Genomic DNA, 18,026 nt, shown 5'->3' on the forward strand with positions numbered 1-18,026 from the left:
AAACGTGAAAACCGATCGCCTGTGGCACGACAAGTACTCTCTCAGAAAGTCAATGATCCCTTCGTTCATCACCATGGACCAGGCTCGCAAGGTATATACGCATGTCTTACACTGAGAGGAACTTGGGCATATTGTTATATTGTCATCAGCCACTTCTTATTAACACCCCCTTCAGGTTCTGCTGATTGGTAAATCCATCAACTTCCTGCACCAAGTTTGTCATGACAGAACGCCGCCTGGCAAAATCACACCAGCGTCCAAATCTACAGACACACCCAAAGATGGTAGGAGTTGTTTGGATATATTTATATTTTACATTGACACATTTTGGTGGGTGTCCGTGATCAATGCTCTTCCCGCTCATTGTCCTTGTCTTCTCTATCAATCACGCATACTTAGCTAATGACCCCATCTGTGGGATTTGCAGCTTTACTGTCTGTGTTGAAGGACATAACCTTTCCCTCATTAGACCAAACAGCTAACAAAAGAGGGGGGGATCCTAAATGCACACTTCTGTCTGCCACTGGCGGATTCTTCTGTGGCTCATGGACCATCCCACCACTTTTACAAAGATAATAATGTTCACGTTTTTTCTTTTTGTTTTTTTTTGTACTCTGATAGAGACCTATTCATTAAACAATATGTTATTGTGGCTCTATTTTGCTGTGAACTGCATCATACTGACAGGTGTTTCAATTTTATTTGCTCATTAATATGAGGGGCAGTCACAATTTTACTCGCTAATAATTGAAATTTATTTATTTATCGAAATGTTCACGGTTTGTAGTTTAAATTAGGACTGGGCAATTATATGATCGAAAAGCATGATAAATTTGCCATCGATCTCGGTGATCAGCTGTGTGTGTAATTCCTCGGACTAACACGGCGGGAATATGCGTGACAACAGCCAATCAGGGTCATCCTTTTCCTGCTCCACTTACGGTTGCCACTTGTGGGAGTAAACAGAAACTGCACCTCCTCGGCTGACCTGCCCCGCAGAAAAATTGAAACTCATGGTCCAACTCAGCCGTCATCACACGGAGCATCCCATGTGTGCGGCGGCCACTCTTCCTCCCTGCTCCGGACTGACAAAGGAGGCGGCCGACCGCTCCGCGAGTACCCAACACCGGTTGTGCTCCAAAGCGAAGTGGAGCAATGCTATTAACTAAGCTATGTCGGCGGATTGGATGTCCCTATCCAATTTAACACTTCCATTACAATACCGATATTGCAGCCTTGAGTTTTGGCTGATACTGATATCGGTCCAATCCAATTTCAGAAATAATCATACATACTTTACTTACTTTGTAGCATGGAATGTTAAAGAAGTATTCATCAAGTGATTTTACTCAAACAGAACAATAATCAGCAACAGTAGCTATGAGGAAAAACTGACCCATTTATTATTAACCAATGGGTTACATAAAGTAACTGCTGTGCACGTCTTGACCTCTGAGGGGCAGTGTGGTGCACGCAATGAGATGAGATACTCACGGAGTAACAAAGAAAGTAGAAGTCACGATCGAATATTGTTAATAAAACTTTTTTTTTCAGTTTGAAGATTATATGTCTGAAAGTATTGTTATATTGCCTGTTTGTTTGTGTTTAGAGAGCTGACAAATGCTACGGAACGTCCGTATTTTGTTATGGAAATCACTGAATGGTGACTCGTTACGGCAGTATAACCGATCGTTGGGGGGCTGGGGGGGAATCCAGCATCTGACATTACCAGCAAATACGGCACTGTGTTTGGCCACCGTGACGCAAATTTCATAAATGAATTTGATGAAATAAACACTATATTGTTTTAAAAAAGCTGCTTGGGTGCACACTATTTTATTACGACCATGCTTCTTACACGTATCATTTACATTATCACAAAGGGTGGGTCGGGTCGCAGGGGCAGTAGCTTTAGCAGGGACGCCCAGACTTCCCTCTCCCCAGCCACTTCATCCAGCTCTTCCGGGGGGATTCCGAGGCGTTCCCACGCCAGCCGTGACCCGACCTTGGATAAGCGGTAGAAAATGGATGGATGGACAAAGGGAGGGTGAGGACTGGGTAGGAAAAGACGGAAAAGCATGATGCTAATTGCTAAGCTATCCTGTTATGAATTAGCAAAACACCATAATAAGTGATTGGGTGATTTGGTACACATTGGTCTGGCTGGAACCGCGTATAGCAGTAACCATGTTTGAACAACAAAATAACAAGGTAATTACTACGCCTCATATATATATATATATATATATGCCCCTCCCCCCAAAAAAAGAAAAATAAATAAAAACATTGGAAAAAATTTAAAATGAATCAGCGGATAGGTGAATCTGTGGTTGCCGAACTGCGAGTATGTGGGGGTCCACTGTATTTGCGAACAAAACTTTTTCGGTCTTGGAAATCATGTGCAAGGTTTTGGAAAAGTCATGGAAAACTATTGCTAAAAAAGTGTAAGGACTCTGATTGTTGGATGCCCATCAGAAGCAGAGAGCTGTGGTTGCTTTGGAAGGGGAACCACCACTAAACATGATCAAAAGGTTGCAAAATGTGTATAAGGAAGCTGCAATAGGCTACAGCACAGTCAAAAAGTGGGAGTCCAGGCTCAAAGGTGAAGAACAAGAGCCTGCTTTGAACGACCTCTGTGACAGGCAAAGGAGCGCCAGACCATCTTGAGTGGTTATTCCTGGGAATAGTGCTGGGTCGAGGCACTGATGAGAGAATGTCAAAGTCACCACTGGTGACATCACCTTCATGGTTCATCATTGGTGACATAATCCTAACCCCATACACATTTTGCAACCTTTTGAAAATGTTTAGTGGTAGTTCCCCTTCCGAAGCAAGAAAATCAATCACAGCTATCTGCTTCTGACGGGCATTCAACAATGACGTCATTTCCAAAATTGCTGACAGGAAGAGGACAGACTTAAACAAAATATAAAATAAACCTTCAAACAAGTATTTAAATTACAAACTGAAAATTTTAGGGAGAATCAATAACTATCTTAAATTAAATTGGGCTCATTACGTTTTCATTGCCCCTTGTAGAATTATTCTGTTGGAAATAATGACTGAGCGGGGGGGTTTTGTTACCCAAACTTAAGCAGCTTCGCCAAGCTAAGGAGGACGCATATCAGAGCGGGGACAGTGCCCTGTATAATCCCACTAGAAACCAGCTGACTAAAGAAATTAACATTGGAAAGAGGAACTATGCAGCAAAGTTGGAAAAACAGTTTTGCGCTAACGACTCTAAATCAGTCTGGCATGCATTCCAATCACTGACCAATTACAAGCGACGATCCCCCCAAGCTGAGAACAATAGCACACTAGCCAACGACTTGAATACCTTCTACTACAGATTTGAAAAGGACACTTTCACACCCCATACCCACCCAGCCGCACCACCGACCACAATCACACCACCGACTTCTGCGTTAACCATCCACGAACAGGATTTGAGACGCGTCTTCAAACAACAAAAGATTAACAAAGCGGCAGGCCCAGACCATGTGTCCCCATCCTGCCTCAAAGTCTGCACGGACCAGCTCGCTCCAGTCTTCTCACAGATATTCAATAGATCTCTGGAACTGTGCGAAGTACCATCCTGTTTCAAACGCTCCACCATCATTCCAGTCCCCAAGAAACCTACAATCTCGGGTCTAAATGACTACAGGCCTGTCGCCTTGACATCTGTGGTCATGAGGTCCTTTGAACGTCTCGTGCTGGACCACCTCAAGAGCGTCACAGGTCCCCTGCTGGACCCCCGGCAGTTTGCCTACCGAGCGAACAGGTCTGCGGAAGATGCAGTCAACATGGGACTGCACTTCATCCTAGAACACCTCGACAGTGCAGGGACCTACGCGAGGATCCTGTTCGTGGACTTCAGCTCAGCGTTCAACACCATCATCCTTGAACTCCTTTCATCAAAGCTTCTCCAGCTCAGTGTCTCACCTGCCATCTGCCAGTGGATTTACAGCTTCCTGACGAGCAGGACACCGCAGGTGAGGCTGGGGGAGGCCACCTCATCCATACGCAGCATCAGCACTGGGGCATCCCAAGGTTGTGTCCTCTCTCCGCTGCTCTTCTCTCTCTACACGAACGACTGCACCTCAGCGCACCCGGCTGTCAAACTCCTAAAGTTTGCATATGACACCACTCTCATCGGCCTCATCAAGGACGGTGACGAGTCTGCATATCGACAGGAAGTGGAGCGGCTGGAGCTGTGGTGCGGCCGACACAACCTGGAGCTGAACACGCTCAAGACTGTAGAGATGATCGTGGACTTCAGGAGGCATCCTTCGCCACAGCTGCCCCTCACGTTGTCCAGCTGCCTTGTGTCAACCGTCGAGACCTTCAAGTTCCTGGGAATTACAGTCTCTCAGGACCTGAAATGGGCGACCAACATCAACTCCGTCCTCAAAAAGGATGTACTTCCTGCAGCTTCTGAGAAAGCACGGCCTGCCACCGGAGCTGCTGAGGCAGTTCTACACAGCGGTCATCGAATCAGTCCTGTGTTCTTCCATCACAGTCTGGTTTGGTGATGCTACAAAAAAGGAAAAACTCCGACTGCAACGGATAATCAAAACTGCTGAAAGGATTGTCGGTACCCCCCCTACCCACCCTTGAGGACTTGCACGCTGCCATAACTAAGACAAGAGCATGCAAAATCCTCTCGGACCCTCCACGTCCCGGTCACCAGCATTTCCAGCTCCTTCCCTCAGGTAGGCGCTACTGATCAATGCAAACTAGAACTAGCAGACATTCCAACAGCTTCTCCCCTCTTGTAATCAAATTCTTAGACACCTAACCTACAATTCCATTACAACATGCTGGCAATTCTTTGACTTGAGTTCGTTGTCACATTTCTGTGGGGCCAATTATGTATTACTCGTGCACTCACTGTAGTAGTCTCGCCACGCTGCACTATTTGCAGCTATTGTTGACCAATACTGTCAAATTGTCAAAAAAAATAAAATAAAAAATGTACCGGCATTACCAGATAACTAGCAACCCTTTATTGCTCAGTGACTGTTTTTTGTCAATGTCTTTATGTATCAAAAGTGTTCTCTGTCAATTGACTGTCTGTTGTCGTACTAGAGCAGCTCCAACTACCAGAGACAAATTCCTTGTGTGTTTTTTTGGACATACTTGGCAAATAAAGGTGATTCTGATGTCTTCTTACATTGATTGTTTATTCAGTAAATAGGGCTGAATGTGCGGCACGGTTAGAGCGACTGGTTAGAGCGTCAGCCTCACAGTTCTGAGGACCCGGGTTCAATCCCCGGCCCCGCCTGTGTGGCGTTTGCATGTTCTCCCCGTGCCTGCGTGGGTTTTCCCCGGGCACTCCGGTTTCCTCCCACATCCCAAAAACATGCATTAATTGAAGACTCTAAATTGACCGTAGGTGTGACTGTGTGTGCGAATGGTTGGTTGTTTGTATGTGCCCTGCGATTGGCTGGCAACCAGTTCAGGGTGTGCCCCGCCTCCTGCCCGATGACAGCTGGGATAGGCTCCAGCACGCCCGCGACCCTAGTGAGGAGAAGCGGCTCAGAAAATGGATGGATGGAGTGCTGAATGTCTATGCTCAGTTACAGATTTGGGTTTTTCCTCTATCTCGTGCTTCAATTGACATGATACAGTGCCGTGAAAAAGTATTGACCCCCTCCTCAAATTCTTATATTTTTGCATATTTTCCCCACTTTGTTTAAGATCATCAAACAAATGTAAATATCAGACAAATACGACCCAAGTTAACTTAAAATTATGTTGAAAAAAGCCACCAGCAACAACTAAAAGTGTTTTATATAACTTTCATATCTCTGTGGACATATTTTGGCCCACTAATCCTTGGAGAATTGTTTGAATTCAGCAAAATTGGACGATTTTCGAGCATGAATGGCCTGTTTAAGGTCATGCCACTGCATTTCAATCGGATTCAAGTTTGGACTTTGATTAGGCTACTCCAAAACCTTCACTTTGTTTTTTTAACCCATTCAGAACATGACTTGCTGGTGTGTTTTGGATCGTTATCCTGCTGCAGAACCCAAGTGCGCTTCAGCTTGAGGTCACAAACTGAACATTCTCCTTCAGGATTTAACGTTAAAGAGCAGAATTCCTGATTCCATCAATCACGGCAAGTTGTCCAGGTCCTGAAGGAGCAAAACAGCCCAAGACCATCACACTCCCACCATGTTTGACTGCTAGTAGGATGTTCTTTTTCTGAAATTTACGCCAGATGTAACGAGACACACACCTTCCAAAAAGTTAAACTTTCATCTCGTCAGTCCATATAATATTCTCCCAAAAGTCTTCGTCATTCAGATGTTTTTTCTTTTTTTTATTTATTTTTTTATTTTTTTTTAAAATTATTATTACTTTTTTTTTTTTTTTTCTTGCAAGAGTAAGACAAGGCTTTATGTTCTTTTTGGTCACCAGTATTTTATTTTTTTTGGGTTATAACTGTGTATTTACTTTTGTTTGATGATCTTAAACATTAAAGTGGGGAAAGTATGCAAGTATTTGAGAAGGGGGCCAATACATTTTCACGGCACTGTATATACAGTAGATCTGAAGCCTACTGAGATGTGTAGGTATAATGCTATCATTGGGTATACTAACAAATAGCAAGATACCAACCTAAGTACAAAAAGCGCAAAGATAGAGCAAAGTTTTGCCATGTTCTTGGGTACCATTTCAAATTAGAATCGCTGACATTATCAGTTGATATGTTAACATAAAACAAGAGGGAAAGTTACATTTCGACATAAAGAGCAGAAGCGTTTGAACAAAGTAGGTATTGTGTGCCTTGGAAAAAGGGAGTCGTGATCTCTTTTTCAAGGGCTCTCCATTAATTTCCAATGGGAATCTTTCAGTTTCATTTATTGGAATTACATTGTCATGGTTACACAAAATGTTTTAAACTATAAGTATCTCAGTTGGCGCAATCACAACACATCATTTGATTTTTCATTTGTGGGAATTAACGTTCAACATAAGCATTTAAACCAACCCTGCCTTCTCTCTTGTAGCAGCAGAACTGCTGTCGGACCTGGAGGGGGCATTTCAGGAGAAGATTGACGCCGCCTACTTTGACACCAGTAAATACCTGCTGGACGTCCTCAACCGGAACTACCTGCTGCTGGAGCACCTGCAGGCCATGAGGAGATACCTGCTGTTGGGCCAGGGAGATTTCATCAGACACCTCATGGACTTGCTCAAGTAAGCAGCAAATAATTTGTATTTGTCTTGTTGCCCTTCAAGAACAATAATGGAGACATTTAGTGGTGGAATTAAATTGGACAGCTGCACAAATGTTTTTTTTTAAGACCAGAGCTGGCAAGACCCGCCACCACTTTGTACCAACACAACCTGACAGGTATCTTAGAAACGGCCATCAGAGCAACAAACGCCCAGTATGACAACGTGGTGATCCTCAAGCGGCTGGATGTGCGACTGCTCGAGGTGTCTCCTGGCGATACTGGATGGGATGTATTCAGTCTGGACTACCACGTTGATGGGCCACTTACTACGGTAACACACGTACACATAATTGTTGACACATTTGTTTGTCTTGCATTTGTGTTCATAAAGCTGTGTATAACAGGTTTTTACTCGGGAATGTATGGGCCACTACCTGCGTGTTTTTAATTTCCTGTGGCGGGCCAAGAGGATGGAGTACACACTAACTGACATCTGGAAAGGACAGATGTGTAATGCCAAGCTACTCAAAACTATGCCTGGTTTGTAAACACACAAAAGCGTTTTCAAAAAGTAACTTAGCAACATCCCTTACAAGGTTGATCTTTGGTGTTCACTTCCCTTACAGAGCTCTCTGGCGTGCTGCATCAGTGCCACATCCTGGCGTCTGAGATGGTCCACTTCATCCACCAAATGCAGTACTACATCACTTTCGAGGTCAGGCCATTAGCGAGGCTATTGCAGTCATCTCATTTAAAGGGCATTTTAAGTCAAGACTAATCCATCGACTATGGACCCCTGCGGACTGTACCGAGGTGTGACCGTTATTAATAGGGCAGAGGCTTCCCATATATATCTTCTCTCATGTCTTCATAGGTGCTAGAGTGTTCCTGGGATGAGTTATGGAATAAAGTACAGCAAGCACAGGACCTAGATCACATCATTGCTGCCCATGAAGTGTTCCTCGACACCATCATCTCTAGATGCTTGCTGGACAATAACAGCAGGGTAACATAATAGTACTGGATGTGGAAAATATCACATAAAATAGCTTATTGTAATCCATACATGATTTCCACCCTCCTTTTGAAGTCTCTTTTGAACCAACTGAGGGCCATCTTTGACCAAATCATCGGGTTCCAGAATGCTCAGGACTCTCTCTACCGCTCTGCGCTGGAGGAGCTGGCCCTCCAGTTGCAGTTCGAGGAGAAGAAACAGCAGAATGAGGAGGAGGTGGGACAGCCAAGAGAGAGAAACCACCAAAAAGCTACACTGTGCACGGTACTGGAACCATGTGTGTGTTTGTCGTTCAGGGTCAGTGGGGGGTGACAGCTGAACAGGAAGCAGAGGAGAAGAGGAGGATTCGGGAGTTTCAGGAAACCATACCGAAGATGTGTTCCCAGCTGCGCATCCTCACACACTTTTACCAGGTAGCAGGCTTTCCTGCATAAAGCCACCACCTGCTTGTCCTCTCCCTTTGTCATGTTCTCCTTGTTCTGCTCTTCTCAAGAGTATTGTCCAGCAGTTCCTGGTGCTGCTGACCACCAGCTCAGATGAGAGTCTTCGTTTCCTCAGCTTCAGACTTGACTTCAATGAACACTACAGGTATGGCTGAGCCCAGTACTGGACACAGCACTTCTCTTGCTGAGGTCTCAACACGCTCCTAACTGTTTTGTGCTCAGGGCCAGAGAACCAAGGCTGCGAGCATCAATAGGAGCCACACGGGGGCGACGGATGTCCAATATCTGACCTTTAGTTATTGGAACATTTAGTATGACATCACAGACCAGACAACCAGCACGTCATTTCAAGATAATGTCGTGCCTTGGTGGAGCTCTTGTGCGCTGTAATGAACAATCTGACAATATTGGGAGCCAATTGAGGACAAATCAGTGGAAGCCAGCTCCAGGAAACTGTCAAACTGATGAGAAAATTGCTTATGCCCCAACACACATGTACTGTATATATGCATGTACGTTACATTTATGCCTTATATTTTTCATATTTTAGGAGCAGTTATTAAAACAATTGAATTGACTCAATTTCATTACAGTTAGGCAGTTTTACAAACCGGCTTGTCGGTGTGGTGACGCGTACTTGTGGGGGAGAGCGTATTTTGTCAACAGGCTTCAATAACACTGGTCAACAACAATTCATTTTCCAAGATTGCTTAGGACAATTTTTGCGAGATTGCTGAATCCAAATATCACATTGATTCTGCTCAATCAGGTCAACTTTTTGAACTATGGCCACATGCGGGGCTTTACATTAACATCGGCCAACTAGCCACATGCCGGTGGATGTCAACAATGGCCGGTAACATTGCCTCTCCCACTAGCCACTTTGGCAGCTTGGGTTTTATGTGAACTATGGCATGGATCACGCAGGTGGCATAGAGGCACTGTCGCTTTGATGATGATATTCTTTACTTCAAAAGGCAATAACATGCATTGCCCACGAGACTGCACAAGTAAGCGACAACGAGGCAGTTCATTATTCACAATATGAAACTCACTGTGCTTGATTACATAAACCGACAGTTAGTGAGTAATAATAAAATAAACAGCGTGGATGAACACTTGTGCTTTTTCTACTACTCGGGAATAATTAACATCTAATAAAAATAAAGTCAATCAATAAGTCAACTATTTACCCAAGCCACATGGCATGCTGGAAATTCCACAGTCAACTTCCTCGAGACTACAATACAATACAATATTTAATTGTACTTTTCTCAAACCGCATTCGATAATAAACCAGGCCTATTTAACTAGTGGACTGTTTGAAATTTATCTGATATGCCCTGCCATTTTTGCAATGATGAATAATATCATGGTGAGACAAAAATCCATATGATGACAAAGTTTGTCCAAGTGGACTTGCCGTTATTAGCTGCTCGCACGTGCACAAAGGATCTAATGGCTCGCACCAAAATCAAAACCTCAAAAAAAACACCAAACAAGATGAGACTACATAGCTATTCGCTACAAACCTTGAGAAACAAGACAGGCTTCAAAATGTCTTCCTTAAAGCTGAATAATGCAAAGTGGATGCTGAAAATGGATTAAGAAGTACCGTATTTTTCCACTTCATGACCATAAGGCGCAGTTAAAAGTTTGCAATTTTTTCCAAAATGGACGGGCGCCTTATAATGCGGCGCGCCTTATGTGTGCACCGAGTTCCAGCATCTATAAATGATGATGTGTGATTAGCGCTCCGCGCGATTTTTATTTTTTTTTTAAGAATTTCCTGCCGACACACTGCTTACACAGAGGAAAAACGGAGGTGGCTGAGGACAGGGGAAGTAGGGATATAGCGCCGGGCTGTTTTTTTTTTTTTTTTTTTTACCGCTTTACTGACTGGGAGCATTTCCGGGGTGTGCATTGTGCAAAACAACATCGGTTTGGCTAAGGACCCCCGAGCAGCCGCGAGAGAATTCAAGATCAACGAATCCATGCTTTGCAAGTGGAGGAAGCAGAAAAACGAGCTTCGCCAAGTCAAGAAGACAAAGCTGAGTTTTCGCGGGAAAAAAAAGAAAAACAAAACGCCGAAACAAGGCGAGGTGGTCCGAGTTGGAAGACCAACTCGAGCAATGGATTAATGAGCAAAGAATAACTCGGGGCTTGCCATCATTCCGGGAAGCTTGATGAACCGCTGGACATCGGTGTAAACAGGGCGTTAAAGTGAAGTTGCGAGCGGCGTGGAAGCGATGGATGACAGATGGCGAACACAGTTTTACTAAGACTAGGAGGCAGCGCCAGGCGAGTTACGCCACAATTTGTGAATGGATTGTGGATGCTTGGACTAACGTGTCTGCTTGCACTGTTGTTCGAGCTTTCGCACGGCAACGAGACTGACTCGAACCTGGCGTGTTTGATTGAGAACTTGCCTAGCTGTTCATTTCGGATACAGAACATGAGGACTTTGATGGATTTGTGGATGAGGATTGATCACAAAATAACGTGAGTACATTTTTAAATAGTTCAATAAAGTACAACCGAACTCAGTTTTGGTCCCACTGCCTTTTTAAAAACATTATTTTAGCGTGCATGCATGCTACCGTATGTTTTAAGCTATCATGTTTTACCATGCCTGCGCCCAATAATACGGTGCGCCTTATGTATGTGTTAAATACAGAAATAGACCCTGTAACTGAGACTGCGCCTTTTAATACGGTCCGCCCTATGGTCGTGAAAATACGGTATTTATTTTGTCTGCCGATTGCAACAAGTATCAAACCGGTACCCTGATGCTATGGATATGAGACCTGTTACCGAGTTGAAAACCGTAAACAACTGCACGCTTCATTGACTTGAGTTGACGACAAAACTAAGCAACATATAAATTCACAGCTATTAAAAAAGTGCCTTTCTTCGCAGAGTGGGACTACTTGCAAAGAATGTTGCAGGAAAGTTTCTGGAAACCTGGGGAAAGCAGAATGTATGTCTATTGCTGTGGGCAAATCAACAGATTGTACAGACATGGCCCAGCTGAAGTGTAATGCTAAAATTAATTTATTTTTCTATCATTTAATTTTCTATTTTAATTCATTCACTGCCAGCCGTCCCAGTTCGCATGGATATTGGACTTCTAATGGCGTCAATGGCAGTGAGTGAATTTGAGTGAATTGAGATTGACTGAAGTGTGTGTGGTGGTTCAGACTCAGAAGTCGATACGTATGGTAGTTCTTGTCGCATTAAACATTTATGTAGTCTTGCTTTGGTTGTGCACAGGGGTGAAATACATTTTAAATGGTTGTCGATCAAGTTCTTTAAACTAGGTATAATTACATTAAACATAACTATCCAGCATAAGAATTGTGGATATTGAAAATGCTGAGTGGTTAGTAACTCTGAGAAACCACTAGTTAATGCTAAGCTCTGGCCACATTTTGTTTACATGTACAGGTATTTTCGCTTTAGAGCAGGGGTGTCAAACTCATTTTTGCCGCGGGCCACATCGTAGTTACGGTTTCTCTCAGAGGGCCGTGAAATATAAATGTTGAATCACCTCCTTATATTATTACACAGACAACAAATCGATGAATGACTAGTTCTGAAATAAAAAGTCAATGTTCAACTATTATGTGTTGTTAACAAAAACATGGGTGCAGTATCCCAACTTTATTATTTATTACATATGACAATTAAAAAAAATGTGTACATATTTTAGCAAGAATCATGGCATTTCAAGCAAATGATTTGCTTTCGCAGGCCACATAAAATGATGTGGCGGGCCGGATCTGGCCCCCGGGCCTTGAGTTTGACACGTACTTTAGAGGGTCAAATAAACAGAGGTTCATGCCCTGAATTTTGAAGTAACATTGAATTTACAGGTACTTACTTTTATCAATATCTACTCTTCAATTTACAGTAAGCAAAGTTTGTGATGTTTGATTAATAAACTGAAAAACTTGGCATTAAAAACCTGACCTCAACAAGCGAAACGGATGTCATTTTTGGATTCAGCGACGCAATATTGTCCGAAATCAGTTGAAAAAAATAGACAACTTACAACAACAAAAATTCTGTTAGCCAGTGTAATCAGGACAGACTGTTACAATCATGCTAGAGATACAGTACAGGAGTTCCACTTACTAAGACCAAGTGACATGACAGACGCTAACACAATTAGTAACTACAATTGTGCTCAGATTGAAGTCGTCACATTGTGTATATATAAAGTTAGGGAAATATATATTGACAGCTCATGTGTGCCCTTGTGAATTATTTTTTTTTAAAATTATGTTTATTGCACAATAACTGAAAAGGGTAGTTTGAGTGTTGGTATTAAGTAAAAGTTGGCAAATTATTAACTTGACCTCAGATCAAAAATGTATAATTATCAGTTGTAAATTGCTGCTGGGTTAATTGTTTTTTTATTTTAATGAGAGAAATCGTTTTCTTTCTGGTATGTCATTAACACTGATTGGTGCTGTGTGTATAAATAAGTGACGTGACGCTGAAACGGGTTGTGCTTTGTCTCTGTTCTACACGTTGCATAAATTCCATAATGTGTCAGCTTAATAGAACTAAAGGAACGCAATATGCGTTCAATAAAGTAATTTTTTTAAGAATTTGTTTGACTTTATTCATATTTGCTTCCACATTACTCTGTACAAAGTTCAACATCTAAGTGTGCTAACTCCTTAATCATGATACTTTTGGAAGAATATATCACGTGCCTATTCATTAATGTATCGTTCATTGAGCAACAGCTCTAATCTGCTCATCAATGCTGCACTCATAACGCCACCAGAGGGAGCTGTTGTTTCTCCTAAACGTCTCCTGCCATCTCGCACCACACACGCACACACAAAATCCGTCCTGCTCCATGCCTGCTGCAGTAGTACCGAAATAAAGGTGGTCCAGCTGTGACCTGTGGGCCTCCTCCTGGCATCCTGATGTCGACATGTTAGGACATACCTTATGTGGCAATAACTTGTGAAGTGTATTTTTAAAAGAATTCTAGCAACATATTTACTGATATACATATTTCCATGGATGTGTGTGAAAATTGGTATTCAAAGCAGGCCCCAGATATTCTCTATGTGAGCTTTGACCAAAATTTTTAGGGCGACTGAATATAAATACTGTCAAGTCAGTAGCTGACTTTTAATGGCATTTCCTGTAGCAGACCTGTGTCTGAGAATCTTATCAAACGTATTGCGTATTGCTCTTTTTGGATGAGCTGACTCAAAGACGCAAAGCAGAATCAAGCAACAGTTTCATACAGTTGATATAAAAAGTCTACACACCCCTGTTCAAATGCCACATTTTTGTGATATGAGTTAGGGTAAAAAAATTTTACCCTATGTGTGACCTACAAACTGGAAAATTGGAAAAACAATAAATAAATCCAAAGGGAAAGTAGAAATAAACTATTGTGATAATGTGGTTGCACAGGTTTGCACCCCCCCTTAATGACAGAATTAAATTGAATCCTTTGAACATAAAAATGCAGCCCTATGGGGAGGCACAAGCCAGTGCAAACTGTAGGGTGGGCCCAAGCCCGGATAAATGCAGAGGGTTGCCTCAGGAAGGGCATCCGGCTTAAAACTTTGCCAAATATGAGCGTTCATTACATTACCGGATCGGTCGTGGCCCGGGTTAACAACGTCCGCCACCGGCACCGTCAACCTGCACGGTGCCGGTGGAAATTCAGCTACTGTGGTTCAAAGTCGAAGAGGAAGATGTGGAAAGTAGGTTCTTCGGCAGAAACAGAAGAGGAAAGCAGAGAGCCTAAAACTGAATGTGGGGGCTTTGAATGTTGGGACTATGTTAGATTTATCTTACCCAACATTATAATAGACACAAAAGGAATGAAGACGCTGGTTTCTTTTTCTCATGAGGAGGGCGTATGGGAGATTGTTCAGATCACAGTCTCTCAACACGCTCTAAACAATCCCCCCCCCTCGCTCCTGCATTTATTTGAAATAGGAGGGATTTACAAATCATAATGTTCTAAGCAATAAGACACAACACAAAATATTTGATAATAAGAGGGTTTTTTTCCCAGACATAGTATTCTAAGCAATAAGACACAACACATAATATTTGATAATATTCTAAGTAATAAGACACAACACAAAATATTTGATAATAAGAGGGTTTTTTCCCAGACATAGTATTCTAAGCAATAAGACACAACACATAATATTTGATAATAAGAGGGTTTTTTCCCAGACATAGTATTCTAAGCAATAAGACACAACACATAATATTGGACCAACACCTGTCACGACCCGACCACATCCGATCACGTCCTTGGTCCAAGCGCCCTTCCATGGATGATGCTGAGTCTTCTTTTTGAAGGCGAAACATCTAAAATTGTCCATCATACTAATGCAAGCTAAACAAATAAATGATAACTTCTATAATATATTTAACAGACTATGACAGGAAAATCTCAGGAGTTGGTTGACATGATGATTAGGAGAAAGGTTGATATATTGTGTTTCCAGGCGACCAGGTGGAAAGGCAGTAAGGCTAGAAGTTTAGGAGCAGGGTTTAAATTATTTTATCATGGTGTAGATGGGAAGAGAAATGGAGTCGGGGTCATTTTAAAAGAAGAGTTGGCTAAGAATGTCTTGGAGGTGAAAAGAGTATCAGATCGAGTGATGAGGCTGAAACTTGAAATTGAGGGTGTTATGTATAATGTGATTAGTGGCTTCGCCCCACAGGTAGGATTCTAGAAGGAGCTAGACGAAGTAGTTCTGAGCATCCCAGACAGAGAGAGAGTCGTGATTTGTGCAGATTGTAATGGACATGTTGGTGAAGGAAATAGGGGTGATGAAGAAGTTATGGGTAAGTACGGCATCCAGGAAAGGAACTTGGAAGAACAGATGGTGATAGACTTTGCAAAAAGGATGCAAATGGCTGTAGTGAACACTTTTTTCCAGAAGAGGCGGGAACATAGGGTGACCTACAAGAGCGGAGGTCGAAGCACGCAGGTGGATTACATCTTGTGAAGACAATGTAATCTGAAGGAGGTCACCGACTGTAAGGTAGTGGTAGGGGAGAGTGTGGCTAGACAGCATAGGATGGTGGTGTGTAAAATGATTACAGGAGAGTACTTGGTGTATCTTTTGGCAGGAAATGAGAGAAGGAGACTTGGTGGTGGAACCTCACAGTACAGGAAAGCATACAAGGAAAAAGGTTAGTTAAGAAGAAGTGGGACACTGAGAGGACCGAGGAGAGGTGAAAGGAATACATTGAGATGCGACATAGAGCAAAGGTAGAGGTGGCAAAGGCCAAACAAGAGGCATATGATGACATGTATGCCAGGTTGGACACTAAAGAAGGAGAAAAAGATCTATACAGGTTGGCCAGACAGAGGGATAGAGATGGGAAGGATGTGCAGCAGGTTAGGGTGATTAAGGATAGAGATGGAAATATGTTGACTTGTGCCAGTATGTGCTAGATAGATTGAAAGAGTACTTCGAGGAGTTGGTGAATGAGGAAAATGAGAGAGAAGGGATAGTAGAAGAGGCAAGTGTGGTGGACCAGGAAGTGGCAATGATTAGTAAGGGGGAAGTTAGAAAGGCATTAAAGCAGATGAAAAATGGAAAGGCAGTTGGTCGTGATGACATTCCTGTGGAGGTATGGAAGCATCTAGTAGAGGTGGCTGTGAAGGTTTTGACAAGCATGTTCAATAGAATTCTAGCGGGTGAGAAGATGCCTGAGGAATGGAGGAAAAGTGTGCTGGTGCCCATTTTTAAGAACAAGGGTGATGTGCAGAGCTGTGGCAACTATAGAGGCATAAAGTTGATGAGCCACACAATGAAGTTATGGGAAAGAGTAGTGGAGGCTAGACTCAGGACAGAAGTGAGTATTTGCGAGCAACAGTATGAAAAAATAAGAATATCTAAGTTCAACATTGTAGGCTCCCTATGTCCAATCTTGTCAGCAAATTAATGCGAAACACCTGCAAAGGTTCTCCTCAGGCTGTTTCTTGGCTTAGTAGGCTTCCGAATCATGGGGAAGACTGCTGACTTGACGGTTGTGCAGAAAACAATCATTGACACCCTCCATAAGGAGAAAAGTTCTGAAAAAGAAGCTGGAGGCTCACAGAGCGCTGTATCGAAGTACACTAACAGTGTTAAGGGGAAGGTGAAAATGTGGCCGAAAAAGGTGCACAAGCGACAGCGATGACCGCTGCCTTGAGAGTATTGTCAAGCAACGGCGATTCAGAATCCTGGGGGAGCTTCATAAGGAGTGGACTGAGGCTGGTGTCAGTGCATCAAGAACCGCCACATTCAGATGTCTGCATGACATGGGCTACAGCTGTAGAATTTCATGTGTCAAGTCACTCCTGAACCAAAAACATCAAAAGCGTCTGTGCTAGGCTAAGGAGAAAAAGTACTTTTCTGTTGCCCAGTGGGCCCAAGTGCTCTTTTCAGATTAAAGTAAATTTTGTATTTCATTTGGAAATCAAGGTCCCAGAGTCTGGGGTTGGCATTGGGTCCCTGCGGCCTCCACCGGGTGACCGGTTGTCAGGGCGCCTCGGTGGGGCTGGCACACCGCCCTGGTCGCACGGTCTAGGACGCGTCCCGCCCGCCGGGCTGCTCTCGGGTGGACCCCTGGGCCTGATCCCGCCTCTTGATTGATTGACTGGGTTCCTTAGCCTCCGCGGTGCAGGCACAGCAATTACGGGGCACTTCTGTCAGTCATTGTGCATGCAAAACGGTGCCAGTTCACTTGCACATGTCCGCAGGCATACACCAATCAATGACACCTTAATAAAGTGGTCATTTTTCAGCATATAAAATTAGCGATATAACATAATTTTGGAGTGAACTCCACACAGGCAGGGCCAGTATTTGAACCCCGGTCCTCAGAATTGTGAGGCAGATGTGCCAGTCATTCACCGGAGTGCAACAATATATGATAGCAATATACAGTAAGGTATAATACAAATTTTAACAGATTTGGAAGCTCAAGCAAGCTGGCGCTTTTTTATTTATTTTTTAAATTACTTGAAATTTAAATTACCTTGTTTTGCAGGTTTGGAGTTTCCCTAAACAATGTCCCTTGCAATGAGGTGCTTTAAGTGCATTGGCATCTGCATTTTAATTATATTTAGGATTTTGAGAAATATATACAAAAAAATTGCAATTTTTAAATAGCAAAAAATAACCCATTTCTTCACCACTTACCCTGTTCAGGGTCGTGGGGTGCTGGAGCCTAATGCAGCTAACTTCAGGCGAAAGGCGTACTCCGTCCCAAACCTGTCGCCAGTCAGTTGCAGTGCACATATAGACAATGTGAGCACACAGCGCCACTGTACCTAATGTATTGTCCCAAGGAAATCGGTGTCAATCACCTTCACTTTCTTAC

At 43.1% G+C, this 18,026-nt stretch overlaps 1 protein-coding gene across 2 annotated transcripts in view; it reads left to right on the forward strand.

Annotated features, from left to right (window-relative positions):
* Positions 1 to 9,225, forward strand: part of tubgcp3 (tubulin gamma complex component 3) — a 36,730-nt gene extending 27,505 nt beyond the window's left edge. For both annotated transcript variants that reach the window (XM_061799375.1, XM_061799381.1), the window contains exons 13-23: positions 1 to 91; positions 176 to 284; positions 7,020 to 7,209; positions 7,317 to 7,521; positions 7,595 to 7,730; positions 7,817 to 7,905; positions 8,065 to 8,196; positions 8,281 to 8,421; positions 8,502 to 8,618; positions 8,699 to 8,793; positions 8,871 to 9,225. The exon at positions 1 to 91 is cut by the window's left edge and continues 20 nt beyond it. In XM_061799375.1, coding sequence (XP_061655359.1) covers positions 1 to 91; positions 176 to 284; positions 7,020 to 7,209; positions 7,317 to 7,521; positions 7,595 to 7,730; positions 7,817 to 7,905; positions 8,065 to 8,196; positions 8,281 to 8,421; positions 8,502 to 8,618; positions 8,699 to 8,793; positions 8,871 to 8,937 — 1,372 coding nt within the window. In that variant the 3' untranslated portion in view covers positions 8,938 to 9,225. The remainder of the gene's footprint in view (positions 92 to 175; positions 285 to 7,019; positions 7,210 to 7,316; positions 7,522 to 7,594; positions 7,731 to 7,816; positions 7,906 to 8,064; positions 8,197 to 8,280; positions 8,422 to 8,501; positions 8,619 to 8,698; positions 8,794 to 8,870) is intronic.
* The last annotated feature ends 8,801 nt before the right edge of the window (positions 9,226 to 18,026 follow it).

This window comes from Phyllopteryx taeniolatus, chromosome 1 (genome assembly GCF_024500385.1).
Source record: "Phyllopteryx taeniolatus isolate TA_2022b chromosome 1, UOR_Ptae_1.2, whole genome shotgun sequence".
NCBI lineage: Eukaryota > Metazoa > Chordata > Actinopteri > Syngnathiformes > Syngnathidae > Phyllopteryx > Phyllopteryx taeniolatus.